We start from the raw sequence: 19,664 nt of genomic DNA on the forward strand, positions 1-19,664 counted from the left end.
TGGCCCAGCGGCCCGGCCGCCCCCGCGCTGCCCAGGGGCCGCCGCGGGCTGTCGGGGCACCCTCGGCAGCTCGGGCAGCTCTCCCGTGCCGCTTCCTCTGTCCTCTCAGCCCAGCCCCCAGCTCTGCCGGCGGTCCCGGCTGCCGAACACCGCGCGTTCCGCTGCCTGGGCACACGTCAGCGTGTTCTGCAGTGGCGGGGTCGGTGGGGAATGCTGGTGATCGTGTACCAAAGAGAAACTTTCGAATCCCAAGACGAGGACTCAATGCGTCTCATCCTTTATTCAGCACATGAGTCAGTGCGTTTTCCTGATGCTGACGAAGGTTATAGAGCACCTTCTATCAGCTGAGCTACGGAGATGGGGATCTCGCAATGTGAGCACCTCTGACAACCACTGCGTCATCCCTAAGAGGAGGCCTGTTTATGCTTGTTCAGGGATAAACAGCTACTAGGTGAATTAAACATTGAGAATTTAAACAGAATTGATACTTAAGGTGAAGAAAAACTTGAGTATCTACAGTATTGGCTCTGAAAGCTTGCTACTACCATCAGTGCTCTGGCTTGCTTGCTGGGATCAGTGTATCCCTGCAGGTGCTGTAGTTGGAAGATACTTTTGGAGCCCTTCAGGAAGCTGAGACAGCATTGCCTCCAGCAGTGGGAGATGGTTAACTCTAAACTGTTCTAACATGAGTGATGGTAGTTGTCTGGCCACGCTGTCTGACAGCTTTCTCTCTGAGGTTGCTGAGTTTTGCACCAGCTTTAGAATTCATTAGTGTGTTTTCTTTGCTGTATGCAGTCACTGGAATTGTATGGTGTTTTCTTAGCAAGGGCAATCAAGATTATGTTCCATTTAGCCTATTCATTACTCTGGTTTTTTTGTCGTATTTTTTTTTTTGTTGTAGTAGGTGACTCGGCTGTTGTATGTACAAGATTTGTCCCCACACTGGCTCTTCAGACAGGTTAGCAATATTTTTCAGCCCTCAGTTCCATCATGTTTGAAAGAATTGCCACTTTTACCTTTTTTTAAAATTATATACAATACCGTTACATCCTGTAGAATATTGATTTTCTTGATGTTGTGGAGAAACGGCTTTTTTTGGCATTATTTAAATTTACTCTGTGGTATAAGTGTGGTCCTCATAAACTTAATGTCCCTGTATCAGTGTCGTGGGTGAAGCAGTGCATCTTTATTACACATATACTGAGGAAATGTTTGTCTTGGTATTTGGCATGACACTGATGGCTGTGTACTACTGCTTTTGTTAGCTGCTTTTTCTTGTTGGTTAATTACAGTTCCACAAATTTTAAAGAAAATATGCTCTGCCAACTTGGAACTGTACAATTGACTTGGAAATCTATTGGTACTGATCTAACTCTCCTGACTTCTAAGAAGCATATCATTAACATGACTTAGTGAAACAAAAATGTCATCTATTGTTGGTGTACTCACCTGTGGGAAAGAACACTGGCTTTTGGCTACATGGAGTGTTCTAGTGTGAGCACCTAGGTCAGCTATGAAAAAGTGATGTGCTGCAAGGTTATCAGTTTTTAAAGTGCTTCAGAAAATGAGTAAGGGAGATCTTCTTGTTAACTTTGGTTTTGACCAAGGCTGACTGTTCATGACACAAGGAGGTATAAGCAGTGAAAGGGTCTGAGCAGTTCTGCAGACTCCAGCAGAGCTGCTGGACAGCTGCTGGACAGCTGCTGCCTTCCCAAATACCTCCCAAGAGCAGTGGTGCTGTTCCAAGCTCTGTTTGGTGTCTTCCAGTAGTGCTCTCTAGACTTTGAGCTCGTTTTGCTCTCCCCCCTTACATTTTTTTGTTAGTTGTCTTCTAGAACATGCGTCTGTTCCTGTATTTCTTTTTCATTTCTTTCTAGTCTGGGGAGGACCTCATGGCATTGTTAGGCACTGATTCATCCATAACCTGGAGAGAGAGGGCTGAAAGGTCCCAGCTGCCTGGTCAGGAAGCTTGCAGTGTCTGCAATGGAGCGTGGGGGCTGCCTAGCAGGAAGGGAAGTTGCATCATGATGTCTGAGTGATTGAGAAACTTCATGATTCAGGCCTGTTCTGCTCCTGTGCCATGTGACAGGCATGGGTCGTCAGACAAGCTATTTTGCTGGGTTCCTAATAAATTATTCTGGAAAAGGAAATTAAAAAAAATTCTGTATTGACATGGAACACTCAGATTATTTCTTCTCATTTGCCTTGAGGAGGTAGTATCCTACTGTTTTCTGTGTGGAGTATAAAACAGCCAACAAGACATTAATTTTCTGTGGGAGGAAGACAAATTCCTTTTATTCTGTGAAAGTAAAATAACTTTTTATTGTTAAAGCCAGATCCAAGTGGATTGTCCAGGTTGTAGAGGAAATCTGCACTAGAACTGGGAACTGGCATGGAAAGGTCAGGTTTTCATTAAGCATTTTGACCATTGCACCCTTGTTCCTTTTTCTGGAAACCTTCAGATAGCGTTTGCTTTATTTCTGTACACAACAGAAATCTGCAACAGGGGATTACTTTAACTTAGCTTGTCCAAGGTCTGTTGTAGAAATTATTACTTCTGTTGTGATAAATGTCTCTGTTGAGTGTTGTGCTCAGGCATCTTTAACTGCAGACCAGGGAGCATGGTTGTAACACTTTTCTTATTTAATGTCTGTGTGATATGAACCTGATGGTAGCTAGCATTGAGAGATGTTTCATTCCTTTATTGCCTTGTGAAACAAAGTCCTTTAGTTAAATCTTCTAAAACTCTTGAGTTCTGGAAATTAGAAATACAAGGTTTCCTTAGATTTAGTCAGTGCCCAAGCTTTATTAACATAACATGAAAATACGTGGTTCTGCCGTGTGTGTTCAGGCTCATCTTTTGAATGTCTTCAAGAATTGCCTTGGAGAACAGATCTTGTATTTAAGTGCATGTTTTTTGGGCAGGGATTACTGGTCTCCACAGCATAGCATCTACTATGGACAAACCTGCTTTGGGTCTGGAGTCATGCTGTTGTACAGATGAGTAGGTTTTGTGGACTTTCAGTGGTGAAAAAAACCACAACATTTTGACTAGTGCTTGGATCTGGTTATGTTTAGCATGAGAGGGTTCATACAAGACAAATCCTAGCTCAAAAATCCTAATTTCACAATAAAACTTGGAAAAAAATGTTTTAAATAACTGTAATGCTAAAATGTTTCCCTTTCACTGTTACACAATGAGCTAAAAATAGTTTTCATTCATAAAAAAGCTGCTTCCTTTGTTAAATAATCTGCATAGGAGAGAGCAAAAGTTCATTTTGTAGTAAACTGTAGTTGTATTATAGCTCCAAGTCTGACACCTTTATTCCCTGACTGTAAACTTTAATTTCTGGTGGCTGAAAAGCAGGCTTAAATACAAAAGGATGGGTGATTCACAGTCTCTGTTCAGGAGTTACGGATGTGATCTGCACAAAAAGCTGAAGTGCTGTGTCTTGCTGCTCCTTTTCTAAAATGTATCATTTCAGCACCATCTTCATGGAGCGCTGTGGCATGGATTGGGGTTGGGAAGGATTCTCCCTGGCCATGGAATCTTGCTGCTTGCTCTGAAGTGGTGCAGTATCAATCACATTTGTAATCCTGTCAAACTTACCAGAATTAGCTGCATTTGCGTTCATTCTGTATTTTCATTTTTTCATTGTGTGTTTTTAATTTGAAAGAATTTAGCCCTTTTTTTGGTGTGGTTCTGCTTTATTAGAATTGTGACATTGCATGGTTCATCTTAAAGCAGCTCTTTGGAAGAGGATGTGGTAGTAGAACTGGTAGCAAGTTCATTACTTTTTAGTTGGATTGAGATTTTTTTTATGTGGTATTTAAGATTAAAAGGTCATCCTTCAAAATCAAAATACCCAACTCTTTCTTTTTTGACCTTTAGCCAAGTTATATGGCAGTGATATTTTCAGTTTAGAGGGTACATGCAGCAACAAAAATGGCAGCTCCTTTAGATTTTATTCTAGCTAGATGTCAAAATGGAAGGTGATAAATGGCAATGGCTGTGAAATCAGAGCTGATTCTTTTAAAGGATAGGCGACAGAACAGTGTAATGGGAAGGCTTTTGAGAGAGAGAGTAGTAAGAGCAGCTTATATTGCAAGCTTTTACTGACTTGGGATGCAAGAAGAAAATACATGTATAGTGTGAAAGTGAGTCACATTGTGAAGAACATGTGTAGAAGAGTGGTAGAGGCAGATATCACAAAGGCTGAAGTGCAAATGAAATGGCAAGTAGCAAGAGACATAAAAGCCAGCTACCTGTAAAAGCATGTTAGTAGTAGTAGTAAGACTGGGAAGTGTCTCACTTGATTCATGGGGAGCACATGTATCTACAGAAGGTGCAGGACATCTGAAATGCTTAGGGCCTATTTTGCTTGTCTTCTTTCACAGTGTCATGCAGGTGCTTAATCTTATGAATATTTGTGACAAGGTAGTATTTTGCACTACAGCGTACTTCCACTAGATGTTTGTGTCTACTAGCCCTGATAAGTTTCACTGTACAATTCTCAAAACAGCTCAAAAATATTATCTAGAACTGTGCAGAAGTACTAGAAGACTGGGAAAGGATGAGTCTTCAGACAGTTACAAGGGAAAAGAGCTGAGGAAGATGAGTTGCAGTCTGACAGTTCAGTTTGTCTCAGTTTTTTCTATCAGTTGAGATTAATAAGCAAACATTCTGTTTTCAAGTGCTTGGAAGATACAGCAGCATGAACTGATTTGTGGGAAAAGTAATTGTGTCTGAAGTCTTAATACCTTTTTACTGCAGAGCAGAAGGCTCTGTGGCTGTAGCAGAGGCAGTGGAGGTTTTGCCTCCTGAATTAATTGATTGATTTAATAAAGTTTTCCTCATTTTAATGGCCTCATAAGTAAATGAAGGCATGATCTGGGGGTAGATGATCCTATCTGGAGAACTGTAATTAACAATCCAGTGTTAAAGTGAGAGGTTATCTTGAAGGATTCTGTCCTGGGTATGGTTGCCTTTAATGAAAACATTAGTCAACTGGCTGATTAAATGTGCTTACTAAATTCTCAGGGACTGTGTGTTGGAGGACATGATGAGAGTTCAAAATAACCTGAAACATAGTGTGACATTCAATAGGGGCAAATACAGAGTACTGCACTTAGGCAGAAATTACCAGCTGTGGAGATGCAGGGTGAGGAATAACTGGTTAGCTACTAGAAAAAGGACCTGGGGGTGTACTGGATCACAAGTTGAACATGAGTCAGTGTCATGCTGTTTGCAGAGAAGACAAATATCTTACTGGAAAGTTTAAACAGGAGTATTGTCTGAGAGATGTAAAGTTTAAATCCGTTGGCTTTATTTGCTGTTGATGTACAGTCTGTGCAGACAGCATCTGTTTTGGGTGCCAAGATTCAAGAAGAATTTGGACCACTTGGAAGGAGTTCAGAGTAGAGAAAGTGAGTGATCAGAGTTCGAGGAAACAACTTCATAAATGTGGAAAAAATCCAAGTTATTTTGGCAAGAGATGAGGAGTTTAGGGGGAATGTAAGAGATTTCAAGTATTTAAAAGATTTGTAAGAAGGAAATGCTATTTTCAGTGACCATGATGGACAGGTTGAAATGGGATTAAGTTTCATCATGGAAAACACCAATTATACTTTTAACATTTCTCACAGTAGAAATAGTACTTTAAGATGTCTTTACTTGTGGCCATGAATAACAAGTTTGTGTGTTTAGAAGGACTGGTATATGGTTTAGGTTGGAGAATAGACAAACTCACTATTAATGTCCCTTTAATCTCATTTTATAGGATTCTAGTTTTAGTTGATGTCAAGTTTGAGCCAATGAGGGAGAAATACACAGGATTCTTTTTGTCAATCTCTTGGTAGTATCATGTGTGTTTAGAAGATCTTGTACAGATTCAAATGGTTAGAACTGTGGTGCTTGTATTGGTTTGGAAACATATGATGTACTGGATGTTACTTCCTTCTCTTGGATGCTGCCTCCTGCAAATGGAGCAAGTTTTCTTGTGCTGTCAGGATGTTCTAAACCTCCATGGTGAAGGTACTACATGGTCGCAATGTCTGTGCGAGTTAAGCCTAGCAGAGCACTGATGAGTTTCCATTCATTTTAGTAGTCTTAGTAGCTTTCAGATTACTGCTTTAGACTCAGGTGATAATCTTATAATATTTCTCATCCATAGTTACAAAGATCTGCCTTTGGCTTTGAAGATCTCTTTGCAGTTCCCCTACCGTGGTATATTCACCACTACAGGGAGCGTAAGTGAGGATGGACCCATTGCAAACTGGAAAGTCCAACTGCAAGTATAGCCATGCTATTTTATATATAATTATTTTTATGCACTGTTATAATTGCTTTTGATTGTCTGCAGTAGACTGCATGACAAAACAAAGGATCCAGCTATTCCTTCTATTTCAGCAATTGATTTGTAACATAACTGGAATGTGTGAAAACACTTCAATTAATCCTGTGCATTTCGCTGTCATACCACGCACGTCTCCAAATCATTGAAGAAAAGTACAGTTACCCTTATGAACTCTGCCCTTAAGATCTGCCATGGTGTTTCACATCAGCAATAGCAAGAGTTTATTTTCTGCTGGCTACATTTAATGCAGCAGTAGATAGCAGGAGCTGAAAGGTCAATGACAGGGGTAATGGTTGGCCTCCAGTAGGGAGACTGTACAGTTAAGTTACACTAGCTGCCTGACCTTACCTTTACCCCATAATAATATTTATTGATCTGTAGAACTTTTGTGTACAGGTTCATTTCCTGAAAAGTCCTATTACTGTTTGCTAGAAATTTTTTTTTCTCTGAGCAGAGGGATAATTTTTCTTACGTCTGCTTCTCAATCAGGGGAACTATTTCTATCTTAGAGGCATGGAGGGTTCTTAACATATCTGCAGTTGTCACTAAGTTGTGAAGGCTTGATCCAAAGCCCAGTGAATTCAAAGGGTTGTTCCACTGGCTTGAGTGGTCTTTGGCTGAGGGTGCTGCTGTCTGAAAGCGGTGCTTCTGTCACTAGAGCAGTACTCCTGATCTGCTGACAAGCCAGCAGAAAGTCCTTTTCAGACCAACTGGTAATTCAAATGGAAACATAAAAGGGCTGTCAAATGTGCAGTCTTGCAGAGTGCATTCTTTAGATTAACCCTATCTTCAGTTGGTCCATTTGGTGAGGACCTCAAAACCTTAAGTAGTGCTTTGAGAGAGGGTCTCGACATTACTTCCCTGCGTCATAGCCATGCTTTATTGCTAGAGGCAGCCTACTGGGCTGTAATACTGGGAGTATAGAAGATGTGTGTTGTGGTAAGGAGTAATGGTGTTGAGTCCAGTTCGGACAGCCAGACTCTAAATGCCAACAGTGTATGGATGAAACACAGCTTCTGCCTGTTCGTTACGGTTGTACTGCTGTGATGGCTTTCTACTGCTTGGGTGAGATCAACCTGTGGTGAAGGACATGTGTCTGGAGCAGAGGCACATGTAATGTGTCTGAGTGAACTGAAGCACTTGGAAAACTGTTGTTGCGTTTCAATGTTGGTTGAAAGTCTGCTTGTGCTCCTAACTTCTTAATTTTCCTTAGTTCATCTGCAAATTTTAATTTTTGTTAGCAATATAGGTTGCGGTTTTTTATAACTTTGTCTTCTCCAGCAGAAATAACTTTAGTAATGAACAGGCAAAAATGTAGGAACACACAAATTTCACCATGCAAGTTGCATGCCTTTTGTAGGGCAAGAGCACAATGAAAAATAGCTTACAGTCTTGTCAGCCTGACAGAGTCCTTACTCAGTAGTGTGCAGATGGAGGTGTCCTTATAGAACTCTTCCTTCTGCCACCCTTTCCATTATCCAGCAAAATCCCTTCCCCAGAGAGAGACAGGTTTTTTCAGTAGGAAGACTGTTGGCATAATTGCATTCTGAGCATGTATATTGTGGAGGATTTTTATGCCTTAAGATGGTACTGGTATGCTGCTAGCATTTGTAATCCCAGTTCTTAGCCCGTGCTCATTTCAGTAGTGACTATCTGCTGTGTTAACTAGCAGCTGTCTCTTTGCTGGAGATGCTGTTCCACATAAGTCCATTTCTGGAACAGGTCATAGGAGTCTGGCTCTGGTTTCAGTGCAAGGTGTTTTGAATTAGTGTAGTCTGCACCTTGCATTTAAAACAAATGTATATTCTCAGTTTCCTGCTTGCTGTCATCCTCTGCTGGCATAATGTCTGTGAAGAAACAGTATCTTAAATGCCATAATTGTCTGTTGTAGCTGAAGCGTGATAACACTTGTATGTAACACGGATGGGTGTGGTGGAAGAACTCACACAGCCTATAGTCAAACAGTAGTGCTGGTTGATGAGGTACTGGCAAAAGAAGAATGCATTGGGTTGAGAATATTTTAGTGTGCACCCTAAGAAAATAACTTTTTGTTGGCCTAGCTTAATGGAAGTAGTTCACCTTTTGTAAAGCTCACTGTTCTTGGAGACTTGTAATTTTTGGTAGTGCAGACATTGAGCTATACCCAGGCACTTGAGTTTGCTAAGCTTGTGAGGCAGTATTTTGTGGTGAATCATCTGCATGGTGTTTTGCTCTATCCTCCCATCTTACCTATGTTAGTTTCCTGAAGAGTGTGTTTTATATCTCTGCATCCCTCTATCAGTGAACAGCCTGGATCTTTGGATACTAATTTTGATTTTAGCTGGGTTAGTGTTTTTTAATTTTGAAAGTGTGGGAGTATATACAGCTATGAAAAAGGGCTTGGTACCTATAATATCAACCTGAAAGATAGTAAAAATACAGTGACTTGTGCTTGATTCTTTTCTTAATTTCCCATAGAAGTAAGGTAATGTTCAGAGCTTCAGTCTTTTTCAAAGCATTTTTTATTATTTTGCTTATATTCAGATTAAGTAGTTGTTTGGCAGTTTCCTTTTCCGAATGCTGTAGCCAAGGAGAAACCGAAGTGCACGCTCATAACGTTAATAGATTGAGGGTCAAAATAAGGGAAAAATGAATCCTTCTCTATGAACTCAGGAGTTCTGTGTATAATGTTGGCAGGCTTAAAATGTGCCACAAAATAATTTAAAAAACCCCAGGAAAAGTCCAGTTAGTACTAAATAAGTTGGTAGGGTATTTGGCTCATGAAGCTCTTGAACTAAAAGTCCCTGGGACTAGAGATTGTGCACTGGGGAGCATCATTACGTGACCCTCTCTGTGCTGTCTCCTTGATGGCAGGGGAAATGCACGTTTTATCTGACCTTTCTGGCCTATTGTTTTGTTGCTCTCTTAGCCTTCAGCCCAGCTTTCTGTTCTTCTGTGGCTTTGATACAAAGGGTATGGAGTTAAAGCTACTTGGGCATTTAACGTAAGTGGCAAGTCCTCAGTGGTGCTTTAGGAAGCTGACCTCTGTTTTCACCTAACATTTATGAAAAAGCAAGGCTGAAGGGGGAAAGCTGAGTCGAGCATCTGGATTAGAGCTATCTGGGAAGAGGCTACTTCAGAATATTTGGCTAGACAGTGATGATATTTCAGTTAGTGAGGTCAATGCTTGAGGAAAAAGCACTCCTTGATACACTTCATGTACCTGAAACATTTCAGTCTTGCTTTTAAGGAAACTAACTTTCCTCCTCCACAAAGAGAAGATGGATACAGTTACACCTCTTAGTACTGTTATAAAAAATTTTATAGGCTAGGAGAGAGAGAAAAGTTCTGAAAAAGGTATTTCAAACGGATAAAAATGTTGCTCTAGACAAGATATGTTAAGGCAGAATTTTTCCTTTAAGGTAAGCGTGCAGGATGAAAGTTAACTATAAATGGACTGATAAGCAAAAGCTATTACTTATGGGAGAAGCAAGTCTCAAGACCTTTACTGATGGTCATTAGGACTGAGAACATTGCAGCAGTTGAAGGGATATTCCTTGTCAGATTTCTGCAGTCTGTTTCCATTATACAGGAGATGTCTCCCACTGCTGATGCTGTAGAAGTCATTCCCAAGGGGCACAGAAGCACTGCACAGTGTCATTTAAATTGAGCTATTTAAGGTAGTGATGAAATGTAGTAGAATGCGGGGAGTTATTTGAATTTCATGGATTGTAGAAGTCCTTCTCTGAAATATAACTGTTTACTAAATCGCTAAAGCTCTTCTGGATTTGTAGGACTGGTCTGAATGACTGGGACGTAGTAGCTAGATGGATGTGGGACAAGGTTTACATTACAGGCATGGAAGCATAGAGTTAAATGTTACAGTCCTGTATGTCTGTTCTGTTCTTGACTTTGTCAAACTTCTTTTCCTGGAAACAGGGAGCGCAAGTTTTCCCCCTTGGTTTTCTCATCTTGCCTCATATGGTAGTTCTGAGAGTAAATTAATCATCTTCAGGAGCTAAGCTGTGAGGTCCCATAAATTCCTGTGCATAAGAAAATTGTCCTCTACAGCAGTCCAGTCTCGGAATGGAACTTCTTTGCAGATTTTTCTGGGAATTATTTCAGTTACTTTGAGATCAAGACAAATAAATTGTCATATGTGCCATCTTAAATTGAATTTAAGTCTTTCACAGAGTCTTTTAACTTGAATATTTAGTGTTGTTATATGATATTTAGATATTAGAGTTTTAGCGATTCCTGTCTTGCACAGTATTTCTATTGATTGACGGGTTGTTTGCACACAAGAGCTCTTTCCTTGAAGTGTTTCTGGTCTAAGTAAAGTGAGTGTGCCACATACTTCAGACTTTGTCAATTTATTGACTACTTCAAAAAATTGTACTTTCAGTAAGCATTAGAAACCCCAGGTTTAATATATAGATTCTCTTACAGAATACATTTTTAGAAATGAGTACAATTTGATGCTATTTCTATTATTCTGGAATATACTCTTGTGTTGTGTACGTTTAGTAGTTATATAGTTGAACTTAAGACTCCCTTAGTTTTACATTTTGACTTCAGGAAACTGAAGAAATACTGCTGCTTTGTCTGAGCATGCTTGGCTGAAAGCAGTGAAAGGTACTAAGTCATAATTAGGCTGGGAAAGGAAGACGTGAAAGCCAGTTGCTTGCTTACAATGAGTATGACTGCTGTAGTCATAGCTGTATGCCACTATATGTGCTTCTGAGGAAACAAAAGTTAAATGTCTAAACTTTAGAGGAAAGTTCATCTCTTGTGATTAGTCTGGTTGTGCTTGATGATCTCCTTGCAGATGAAGAGAAATTTAATTCGAATGTTCTTATGTTAACCTCAAAAGTATTTTCCAAGAATATAAGAGGAAGAGGAAAAAAAGTCATTGCCTCCTTTTATTGAGCATCCATACTACAAAAGCAAATATATCCCAGGAAACAGATACTCTACATCGCACAATAAGGCGGCAGCCACACAGGAAAGGTTGGGCTCTTGGCACGGCCCCTAAGGGGAAATGCTTCCTTGAAAGGACCTATTGTTGCTGGGTCCAGGTCTTCAGACTCCCAGTTCTCCTCTAGAATGGCTGCGGGTCTCTTGGTGCTGGGATGGGGCATCTTTGCCATCCCCATTATCTGACCATAATAGTCTTGGTTATTTAATCACATAGAAGGGCTGAGTAAAGTTCACGCCTCGTGTGAGAAAGGAACGTTTCTTTGGAAACAGCTTCAGTGCTCAGCTATTGAGAACTCACGCTGGGTGTAATGGCGCCATGCCTTACCCAAGGTATTTGGAACAGTTTAACTTTCTCTTCCAAGAACAAACAAAACACAGTCTGTGAATTCTAACCCAAATGTCTGGTATACTCTTCCAAGAGAGAAAAGAGCTAACAAGCGTCCAAAATAAATGTATGCTTTGTTGGATTCCGTGTCTTCTTTCCCTTGTGGCAGCTAGGTAAGAGATCCAGATCTGAAAGGAAACAGGTAAAGACTGCTTCTGTGAGCCTGAGAGTAAGAACAAGCTTTGGTTGATTGTGATTTTTGGTGCTTAGTTTTTCAGTTTAAAATTTTCATTAATGTGAATAGCTGCTGCTTGAAGTAAGATAAATGAGATGCTGAGGTTAGGTGGTAAAATGGTTAACTAAATGTCCTTGAGATGACCAACAGCTTTCCTAAATTCTCTTCCAACCTATCTTCAACCTCTGCATTGCTGCTACATTGATAACAAATTTCTAAGTGGTCTGAAAATAAATCTGAAGACCGGTTAGAAAGTAAGTTTTGAGTGTAGTATTGGCTATAGTACTTTGTTATCATGATGAATTGACATACTGAGTTTATTGTTAGATGTAGAATTATCTTTCCTTAATGTAGCCTGTACTCTACTGTAAACATTGCAATTGCTATTACAGCCTGCAAAAAGTATACTTTACAAAGAATACACTCTACAAATGTAAATACAATTTTGGTTTGGTGATTGTTGGATACAATGGTCTTCCTTAAGCCTAAACACAGAAACAAAAGCTTGTATTATAACAGAAAGCCTAAGATGGGAAGTGATAAAATAGGTATTGAGTGGAGGGCTTTGTTAAAATTTAGCTCGTGTACTTGTAAAATTTCCATGTATTCATTAAACTATTATGTCATTCTTATTGTTAGAGCTTGGTTAGTTGACTAAAGTGTTAAGCTTTGTTTGTAGTACAAATTATAACCTTAACTCCTTTCAAAATATAGTTGAAGGATTTTTGATCTTCCATAGTTATTTTAGTTTGTATGTCTTACCCAAGCATCTGTTGCACATTATGTGGATAACTTTGTGTTTAAGGGTTCAGCTGCAAGTTACTGGAGAGCCATAAACTGCATCAGTTCCCATATTTGTAAGGTGCATTTCTCAGGATGAGGGTGCCTCTCAAGTACAGTATTTCTTGTGTTTGTAAACCACATGCTTATAAAAATACAGATATGTTCTAATAATACTGAAAGCTTTACAGGTGCATTTAAACTACGTGTGTAAGCTCACGGTAGTGCATGTTGAAGTAAAAGTCATAACCTTTATGGTCACAAAAGTGTGATAGCCCCAGGCCTTTGACTAAGTGGTGTATCACCTGTAAAGGGATCTGTTTGAGTTTCAGGGCGGTCTTTGACATGGGTTTTATGTTTTGGGGACAGGCAAAGAGGCTCTCACATGTGGTATCAGGTTTGCCTGGTGGTGTGAGACATCTCTAGCGTTGTGCTGCAGCTCAGACATATGGATCCTTCCAAGTAGCAAAATCCACCTGGCACACACCGTGGTGTCCTGGGTACCTGCAACAGTGGTACATCCCAGAGAAGCAAAAAATGTGGAGTGGAGGCATACTTGTATACAGAATCTCCTAGGAGACTGAGAAACCAAAAAGAACAACGTGGAAACTTTCCTTTGAGGAGGTAGAGAGACTAATGATGAATCCTGATTACAGACTGTTTGGTGACAAGATGTCATAAGGTGCATTTTAGCAGGACTTTATTATAGCTGTTTAAATAGATTTCAAGATTTTTAATTGCAAGTGTATTAAATGGTCCTTTTTTCATTCTGAGTGGCTGCAAATTCTGCCCGTCTGTTTCAAAAGCTGCCAGTGGAGAAATTTTAGGAAATAATACATTATTTTTATAGATGCTAAAAAAAGTAAAGGAGAAGGACTGGAACGTAAATATAGGACTTATGTCCAAGACACTGTGGGCAGAAATTTTGGTTCCATCCCTTGCAATGTTGTGTTCAAATTTGCTTTTTTGGTGATTGATTTTTAGCGTGTGCAATGTTATGAAATACATTTTGAGAAGAATGTGCTTGTAAATATTTTTTTTCTGATCCTTACATTTCCTTAACCTTGTGTCCTTGTCCATTTATTTATTTTTACAGCATGTTTTAATTGAAATTTGTGTTTTAGGTTCAGCTTTTCAGGTATTGTATGTGGAACTCATTGGCAGTTGGCATGGGCAGGAGCTGCAGACTCAAGTAGTAATAGCTGATAAGACTTTTCCTTCTATTTTTATAGCTCCATTTAAAAGTGTGCTTTTTCTGAATCATGGTCTCCTAAGCTATACCTAGAACTTCTTTCCTTGCCTGCTGGCAGTTCTGACATGAGGATAAATATTGCAGATGCATTGAAAGCAGATATATCGAATGCAACTTTGCATGGTCAGTGCTGCCAAATGTTGTACAGACCAAGAGGTCTCTTTAGCACAATGGCAGAGGAGGTCTTGGGTCAAGAACAGGTTTTTTCAGTGTGCCTAGAAATGTTTTCATGGCCCATGGAAAAGAAGTTCTAAATCTTCTGGAATAATTTTGAAGAAGCATTTTCATTGTTTTTTACTGCTGGTATTTAGGTAAGAGGTACTTTGTTTTTTATGCAGATAGGCATATTATAGCATTTGAATTTCGAAATACATTTAATATTCAGAGCATCTTGGCATTTGGCCTGAGGTATGTATGAGTGCAGAACTGTCTCCTTGGATGTGCCAAATGGTCTTGTGCAACACCTGATGCACAGCCCTTGTAAGGTGATGTAGAAAGGCGGCTTCTGTGGCAGGGCAAAAGAATACACTTTTGATCATTCTGTCAGTCACTTAGGAAAATGAACTGCCATCCTCTTCTGCTAATGGTCAGCTATCACCCAGGCTGAGTTTTCATCTTTCCTAAGAATTCGGATGTATTTCAGATGGAATATTTTCTTAGAAGATACATTCATTCCTCTTCCTGGCCTGTTACGGCTCTTCCAGTTTGAGTATTTCTTCAGTTTTAATTTCATTACTGCCAGTATGGCAGAGATTGAGCATTAGCTGGTGTTTTGTGTATGTGAAGCAATTCTTTTACCTCCATTTTATGCCCATTGCATGAATCAAAGAAAACTTTATTACTATAATGTTTGGAAAAAATGGACTGTTTGGTAACTGATCTCAGTGTGTGGGAATCTCATGGTACTATAACAAGAATAAGTGGTTATCCTAGTGGTTTACCCTAGTGGTAAACATTGCCTTTGTAAGGTCTTTTCCCTTGTAGGGTTGATTTCTTCTTGGGGTAAATTGTTGAAAGTATAGCTCTAAAGTGCAGAAATTTTGAATTTCTGAGTGACCTAAATAATGTTTGGCTTCCCAGTTGGAAGAAAACCCCCTTTTTTTCCTGTGTTTTGGCAGCTAGTTGGGATACAGTTGAAGATGATGACTTTCAAGGTGTTTTTTATTCAGAAATTTGAAAAGCTTTTAATGACATTGAACTATTTAGAAACTTAATTTTTAACCACAGAGGTGTAAGATGTCTCTTATTGGAGGATGCAGTTGTTGTAAATAAGTTCTGGAAGAGGAGTTTTAGTGCTTTAGTAGCCTGTTTGGACCCAGGAGAGTCACTTGCTAGGACAATATCTCAGATGTAAGGAATAGGAATCGTGTTTGATTGTTTTCTAGACAGGTCAATCAGGTTTTTTTTTCTTCATTTTCTTTCTGTATTAGTTTACTTTGATTTATTTATTGAGAATGATTGCATAGGGTGCTGAGGAAGATTGACTCTTTGCACAGAGGTGAATTTGAAGTTTGGCCTCTCTCATGTGTCTCTTGCTTTTTCTGTCTGCCTTGTTACATCTCTTCATTTGCCTTTAGTGTTCTTGTCAAAGCAGAGCTGGTTGAGGCTTGTCTTGTACAGAAAAGTACCTTGTTTCTGTGATGTTCAGGTAGTGACAAAGTTCACTTTTAGCTTTGTAGCACTCAGTCTGTAAAGGTCGTCTGATTTGGTGTGTGTGGTCGCTTCATTATGTACTGCGATAAACTGCAAAATGCTGAGTGAGAAATGTGCGCGTTTCTGACCTGCTGCCTGGAGCTCCTCAGTATGGATGTTGTTGTCATCTCTCTCAACCGCTGTAAATACAAGGAAGGGTTTGGTCAGAAGCATAGATGCTTTTAGCTGAGCAGATAGTATCAGGGCTTGTGCATAGCCCTGCAAGTGTCTGCAGGCTCCTGGGGAGGCATTTGTCGTTTGAATAGAAGGAGCTGGACCGGGCGGCTGATGCCTGGAAGCGCAGCCTCCGCGCCAGCCCGGCCACAGTCCTGCAATTGTTCAGCCACACTGGAGGGAAGAGGGAAAAAAAAAAGCAACATTCCAAGCAGTGCCAAATTTTCTTTGATATGTTAATCTTTTGATAACAGTTTGAAAAGCCCTTGGAGACTTTTTTTAGATTTTAGACAAAATAGTTCATTTGTCAGGACTTCCCTTGTAGATAGGGTCTCTGTTATTAAGAACTGCCTCGCTAACTCATGGTAACAAAAGCAAGTGCAGAGGACAGCTGCTGGACTGCTTGTTGGTAAGAGAAACTATTAGTTATCACAGGACTTTTTACAAATATCTGAAAAGAAGAAAATAGGGAGTGTTTAAGATACAAATGTGTAAGTTTACTCATGCATTTTAAGCAGACAGATGACAAGAGCATAAGAAAAAGTAATAGATAATTTTTATGTGTATCCATACATGGATTTTATTAAAGACTTGATCTTTAAAAATTACATTTTAATTTGAGACATCTGGGGTTTAAATTACCCAGTGATTGCAGGAGATATCAAAAGTTTCTTCTTTTGTAGTTGTAATTTGTCCATACTTTAAAGATTTTCTCTTGAAGCTATGAAACTTCCACTTATGTTGAAAAGCTGGAAGAATAAATAGAGGGCAACAATGTGTGTATGAATTAGTTTTTAAGGATTGTGGAATTGGGACAAATGTTGAGGACAACGAGGGAAGATTGTCTTTGCTTCCCACCCCCCAAATCAAACTCTAAGGGTAAAATGTGCACTGAAATAGTTTGCTGATGATGCCAGCTGTTTGAAAACTGACTTGAGGTAAGTCAGTAAGTAGTCCTTCGAAAGTGTGGCTTGCAGAACTTTTCAGGTGTACTGATGGAGACTTGCTCTGGTGCTTTGAGAACAATTTCCTTAATGAACATGCCATGAGTTCACTTGCACCTTTTATGCTGTTGATACAAATGTTTGTTACTTACAAATATTTTGGTACAGTTGCTTGGTATCCTGGTTGTTTAGTCAGGATAGATGAACAAATGCAGAGTGGTGCAGTAATTGAGAAAAGGTGCAGCATTGTCTTCACTGTGAGGGATGCATATAGTTTTAAGCTCTATACTCTGCTGTAATTTCTTCAGTGATCCCATTTGTGATTTATTTTAGCTCCAAAATAGTATCAACTTAAGTCTGAAGCTGCAGGTGCTGTCCTGCTCACAGCTGCATACTCTTCAGGACAGTAACAAATTGGAAATGCTGTTCAAATGCTATTTTATTTTGATATACTGTATTTTGCAAAGTTGCAGATTTACTGTTTAAGCTTGTGACTCAAATGTATGCTCTTAGAAGTACTTACAGTTCAGACACTGTTCAGCTGATCTCTAGACCATTTGTTAAATTTATACCTACATTGTTATAAAATGTTGCAAATGATTTCATTCTGTTAATCTCAGTGGCAAACAGCATTTTCTTTTACAGACCTTTTGGTATTTCTGACTTCTCTGACTTTAGAATATGCTTAGCTATACAATAGCAACTCAGTAAGTAAAAATTATGAGTGTAATGATAGTAACTTTCACCACTTCCATTGGTTAAAAGTTCTTTCCTTAAAAGGTTCCTATTCTCAGTTTGTTAAAGGGGGAGAGGATTTCTCTAGCTATTCACTCCAGGGAACTTGGCCTGGGGAGAGGCTGAGTGGCGGTTTGTAATGTGCATCAGAGGCACATTATATTTGGATATTCCCATGTTCATATTGCTTATTGCAAGTGGATTTCAACCTCACTTCAATTTGAGTACTAGTAAAATGTCATACTCTCTCATAGTCTGAAAAGTCCAAGGTTTATATTTAAATCTTTTATTAAAAAGTTAAAGTAGATAAATGTTTAATTCCCCATCATATTCTAGAAGGAAGGAAGTAAAACTCAAATGCAGATTGTTAAAGTCTCTTCTGTATTGGTAAGGTTTTTTCAGTCTGACCCAGCAGCCTGAAGTCACTCAAGGAGGCAGCCCTGGGGAGTCCATGTGGTGGTGTTCAACCCCAACTTTCAGCAGGGCAGTGGGAGACAAACCCAAAGCAGTTAAGCATTTGAGCTTTTGATGATAAGCTTGGGCTGATGGTGTGCCAGAAGGGATAAGACTGGCAAAAGAGTGCAGTTCTTTGCTGTGGAATAAGAATAATTTTCGTGACCCATCAACAAAGAAACTATCTCTATAATGCTTTTTAAGTTTAGAGATTTGAATTTGAGTTTAATATGGAAAATTACCAGCAGTATGTGCCATGTTGAGAATGTGCGTTAGTTGAAGGTTGTTCAGTAAATGAGTCTGTATGAAATAATGCAGATGGAGCTAATGATGTGAGTCAGAAATAGCCTCCTAACTCTCCTCATGTATTCCCTGTCTGATTCTACCCAGCTGTTCAAAGAGCTTACTGAATCACAGGCATTATTGCTAGTGCTGAGATTTCCTTTCGTACATCTTCAGACCCACAACTTGATGTTCCTTCCTGGCAGTGGAACAACCCTAAATGAAGGCAATTGCACTTCTCTCTCATACTGTCATGATGTTCCATAAGGTCCCTGTGCTGACGTATTGGCCATATTGAAATCTCAGTTGAGATCCATTGATCTGGAAGCTATTTGCATTTATTTTTCTGCCTGGTGCTTTCCTGTATCAAGTTCCTGCTTGATATGTCCATCAAGGTTGGAGAGTTGCCTGCAGGCACCCTTTTTGATGTTACTGTACGTTACAGTGGGGAAGTGTGTGTTTGTTTAAGCGCAGACTAGTTCAAGTATGATTAAGCTAATAATTCTTTCCTGGAGCTGTGAACTCTATTAGAAGTATAATTCTGTAAATACACAGAACTTTGTCTGGCTGCATGGCTTCTTGATTGAAAATGTGATCTGTATGGTGTATATAAAGTTGTTTGATGTGATTAATTGAAAGATTGTCCTCAGGAGCTTTCTTAGCAATCCTGTGTAGATTTAGGACAGATTTTAACTGGTTTTATATATTATCTCTATCTTTCCCAGAATAGAAAGCTGCTCAGTTAAGAAAAGTGGCAATTTAAACAAAAGTGTGGTTTAGAACTTTAATGATTTGTGTGGCTTAATTTCCAAATAAATCTGCAGTAAAATTATAGTATAGCAATAGAAAATTTTCAGCTTAACAAGGGAAGGGAAGTGTGACCTGGTGCTCCAATCAAAGGAGGCAGTTGTTGCCACGTTAGCTTCTTTCCATTCAGAACAAAATGCAAACTGTATCAAGCACTTAATTTATGAAGTACTGAGCTTCTTCTCACCTGAGACTCAGTTCTGTGCTGTGATGCAGTTCTCTCCGAGTGTGTGTTTCTTCTACTAGGACCTTATTCAGCAGTGGGAATAGATTTCTGAGGAGATCCAGATCTGGGTAGCAAAATAAACCTTTCCTGTTGGGTTCCTGCTTCATTTATTGGGTTAACTGGAAAGGAGATGGTAGGTTGCAGAAGACACGTGCGGATGTGATGCTGTTGATAAGCTGCAGGAGTTGGGAGGAGGGACCCTTTGAAGCTGGCATTGCTGGTGATTGTAAGTGCATGGATCCGGGGGCTGACTTTGAGAGGATCTGACTTGGAGTCCAGTGATTTGGTTTGTGAAAATGTTGGGGAGTTAATGACAGAGAAGTTGGTAGTGATTGTACTTACTGTCGACTTAATACTAATAGCAGCCTGAAAAATGACAATCAGAGTAGCTGCTTGTGCTGTGACTTAATACTTGAGGACTGGTTATAAGCTGTGGTAGTAAGT

At 39.6% G+C, this 19,664-nt stretch overlaps 1 protein-coding gene across 4 annotated transcripts in view; it reads left to right on the plus strand.

Annotated features, from left to right (window-relative positions):
* The first annotated feature begins 889 nt into the window (after positions 1 to 889).
* ATP13A3 (ATPase 13A3) overlaps positions 890 to 19,664 on the plus strand; it is a 57,005-nt gene continuing 38,230 nt past the window's right edge. For 3 of the 4 annotated variants that reach the window (XM_042042485.1, XM_042042487.1, XM_042042488.1), the window contains exon 1: positions 16,159 to 16,182. Coding sequence is in view for 1 of the 4 variants with exons in the window: in XM_042042486.1 (XP_041898420.1) it covers positions 921 to 958 (38 nt within the window). In the remaining 3 variants the exon portion in view is untranslated. Of the gene's footprint in view, positions 959 to 16,158; positions 16,183 to 19,664 lie in introns of those variants that run through there. The other variant, XM_042042486.1, reaches the window with a different exon arrangement.

The sequence above is a fragment of the Corvus kubaryi genome, unplaced genomic scaffold, assembly GCF_017639235.1.
Source record: "Corvus kubaryi isolate FWS band 111438036 unplaced genomic scaffold, C.kubaryi_AGA036_p1.0 37397, whole genome shotgun sequence".
NCBI classification, from domain to species: domain Eukaryota; kingdom Metazoa; phylum Chordata; class Aves; order Passeriformes; family Corvidae; genus Corvus; species Corvus kubaryi.